Consider the following 3450-nt stretch of genomic DNA (forward strand, 5'->3'; position numbering starts at 1 on the left):
TAATTTGAAATGGATATAGAAGACTTTATTAGCATTTAGCACCTAACTTAATGTATGAAGTGTATAAGGACAGTTTATCTTGAAGTCACCTGGACCTATAGCTCCACATAAGAGACGTGATTCTTATGTATAAGAAAGAAGATAGATGGGTTATCCATTCTTGAAATTCTCTATTACATTAGTATTTACATGCTACTAAAACAATTGTATTGGTATCACATATCAATTGTACTTACGCCTTTCTCTTAGTTATTTTTTTATGCGCAGTAAATTCTTATAACACAGGTTATACTGCATATGTCAAAAGTTGTTGACATATGTAAATTTTGTAATTGGAATTATTTGTGTCCTTCGAATACCTAACGGAGTATTTGTATTTAAGAATTTTTGTAACTGTTTGACAGTTAAACACTGTAAATCCTCTATGCTATAATCAATATGATTCCAACGTTTTGACATTTTAATTGTAAATCTCCCAGCTGTGAGCGCCTCGTTTTGGAATTACGAGATTTTGCAAGATAACCCAAGAGCGTTATTTAAAGGTATTGTGAAACTGGTCCATTAACTTAAAGATATTTGGAATTAAAACGGCGACTTTTTCTATACTGTTGACACATCATTACATATTTTTTTTATCATTCAGAATGCATTTGCAACGTATTCGGATCTAATGGAATTAATAAAACTGTGTAGCAAAATAGGAATTCATACCAGACTGTAAGCAATTTTTAATTCTTTCACTTTCCATTTTAGAGAAATACATTAAGATTTTGAATTTTATAAAATGTTTTGGTTTTGATTCTTCTTTATTGCTTAGTTAAACCCCATGTAGTCGTAAAACTAGAAATTTAATGATGTATTTCATAGGTCTGACACATTTCTGTTAGAAACAAAATTCCGTCAGTCAAATGCTGGATAAAATATCTTGGTCCACTTTATAACAAAATTACATCATATTATATTTATTATAATATTTGGATAATAAAATTAATTATCTTACAATAAAATAAAATATCTCAGCTCAACAAACAAAAGTCGCACCCACACCCCAAATTAAATGATCAGTACATTATAGATAAATTTGTTTATTGATGCCTTGGTTGTAATCTAAAAATTGAATGTGAAGTAGGATGACTACTCTTGCATGATAGCCAACATCCGGTGAAAAACTATGGCGACATTGGGGAGCTTATTGACAAAAATAGGAAGTGTTGACACAGAAGCCTACAATATATTAGCTGTACTATTGATATTATTTGCTGAGAATGCTTTGAGTGGGATGCAAGGCAAGACACTTTTAGAAGTGTTAGTAATCCTAAACACACTCAACAAACTAGAATCTATTTACTGGTCTCGAGAAATTTTCAAAACGTCTAACAGAAAACAATGGTTCTCAAGAAAATCTTACGATGATTGGCAGTCTTGCAAAGGAATATATGTACATAACACATTATATAAGTAAATAATCCAAGAAATTATATTTTTTAATCAGCAATATTTCTTCCAAGAGTAATATTTGGCCCAAATTTCATTCACAGTATTCCATTTCGCCACTATGTGACAAGTGTTAAACGTGTAATTAAAGAATTATAATCATATCTGTGATATTCCATAAGAATTTGTGACAAATACAACTGTTTTGTAACCCCCAAAATATTAATATATTTTACATTATTTTCGTCATAAAAATAAAAACATGTTGCTAATATCATTAAATTAAATAAGTAATAAGATTACTTCGGAATTTAGTATATTACTTAGAAACGGAAGCTACCGATTTATCGATGTAGTAAAAAGTACCGTGTTGCCTACCGACGAACAAAATATCGAAATAAACCGTTAATACCGCACACCTCTAATAACTCTAATACATCACAGTTCAGTAGTAATGGAAGTTTTGCATATCGAACTGCTTCGAGTCACTGAAAGATAATAGACGTTTAGTGAAGAGAAATGAACCTTCTATAAGCCATCTTTTCTGCAGGAAGTGAAACCCAACTTAGCCTATATAATTCACTCCTTTACACATATCTATGTTGCATTTACCTTACCTGCATAACCGCCAGGAGCACTAAGGTGTGGGTCATGATTCAGCGTTGCCCAGTAATATTCGTCAGGGCTGTATATTTCCTTGCACCATTCCAATAAAGCTCTTGCTCTTTCATCATAAATAATAAACCGAACAAAGTTCCTGCTAAAGATGCCATATGCGCTGCCTTTTACAATTGTTATATTATGTGGGGGATCAGATTTTGGTATATCTGTCATGTAAATGGTTGCTTTCCCACCGTCCTTTGACACGTAATTATGAACGTATTTAAATCGTTCTGGAAGCATGCGATTACCTGTTATCCCCTCGATGTCATTTGAACCGTTATATATTTGCAAAATTTTCACAATTTCGTGGTTTGTTTTGATAGGATACTGTTGGCTTGGAAGATTTATAAAATATTTCCATTCCCCATTCTTCTGCAATAAGTCGGCCATGCAGTTTATATCTGCCTGTAGCCTCGTGAACCCAGCATAAACAAGAGTCTCCTTTTTGGAAACCACAAAAACATTCTCAAAGCATCTGGTAATGGCATTTACGGCACTGTGAACCTCCACTGACGAGGAAAAGTCGACGTGAATACAATAGATATTTTGAGGTCTGTAAATTGCCCTCAGGAGCCTCTCCATTTGCTCCACCTCTTGGTACAAAAGAATGCTGTAGGCAATGGGAAACTGCTTTTCCTCCTCTGTCACGATGAAGTCCAGAAAACCTCTCTCCTTCTTGTATGCTTTACAATCGGATGTCAAATTTAAATATTCAGCATCAAGAATAGTATTTTTGGTTTGTTTCGTCATCCACGTGGTGGCATTAGTAATTTCCTCTTTCTGTCCCTCTATTATACGTTTGCAATCGACTGCTGTTACAAGTCTTCTAAGTTTCCTGGTTAGCACTTTTTCCGTCTGTGTTTCATTCGGTGTTTGGGTTCTATTAAATGAAACTTCAAAGGAGGCATTTCGAATGAAAGACAATTTCTCACAGTCACCACCACATCCTAAATAATGGTTGACAATCCAGACAAAGCAAAACACACTGAACATTATGACAACTTCAGCTTTTCGTCGAACGAGCTTCGGCATGACGGGAACGGTCAATTGTTAACCTTTTGTAATTGGAAAGAAACATATAAGTATTGAAAGGAAAAGCGGCGTAAAGGACCATTCGAATATTTAGCTTGAGCAAACTTAAAATCTCATGAGTAAAAACTATAATACTGCGTAGTGATCAAATACGAGACAATACCAGTAACAAACACCTAACAAGAATGACTGGAAAGAAGACAGAAAGGAAAGTTATAGGGTTTGTGGTCTTCATTTATTGCAGATACTGGTACCATTAAACAAGTTATTCCTATAATCATAGCTATGCAAATTTCCATGTCTCAGTTCTGCCATGGAAAT

At 33.9% G+C, this 3450-nt stretch overlaps 1 protein-coding gene across 1 annotated transcript; it reads right to left on the reverse strand.

The window, feature by feature from the left end:
• Nucleotides 1-2031: 2031 nt before the first annotated feature.
• Nucleotides 2032-3129, reverse strand: LOC149803609 (beta-1,3-galactosyl-O-glycosyl-glycoprotein beta-1,6-N-acetylglucosaminyltransferase 3-like). The gene has a single exon (XM_089953957.1). It carries the CDS (start codon nucleotides 3127-3129, stop codon nucleotides 2032-2034), a length of 1098 nt encoding a protein of 365 aa, XP_089810083.1.
• Nucleotides 3130-3450: the final 321 nt, after the last annotated feature.

The sequence above is a fragment of the Sinohyriopsis cumingii genome, chromosome 3, assembly GCF_028554795.1.
Source record: "Sinohyriopsis cumingii isolate HCF-2022 chromosome 3, ASM2855479v2, whole genome shotgun sequence".
Taxonomy (NCBI): domain Eukaryota; kingdom Metazoa; phylum Mollusca; class Bivalvia; order Unionida; family Unionidae; genus Sinohyriopsis; species Sinohyriopsis cumingii.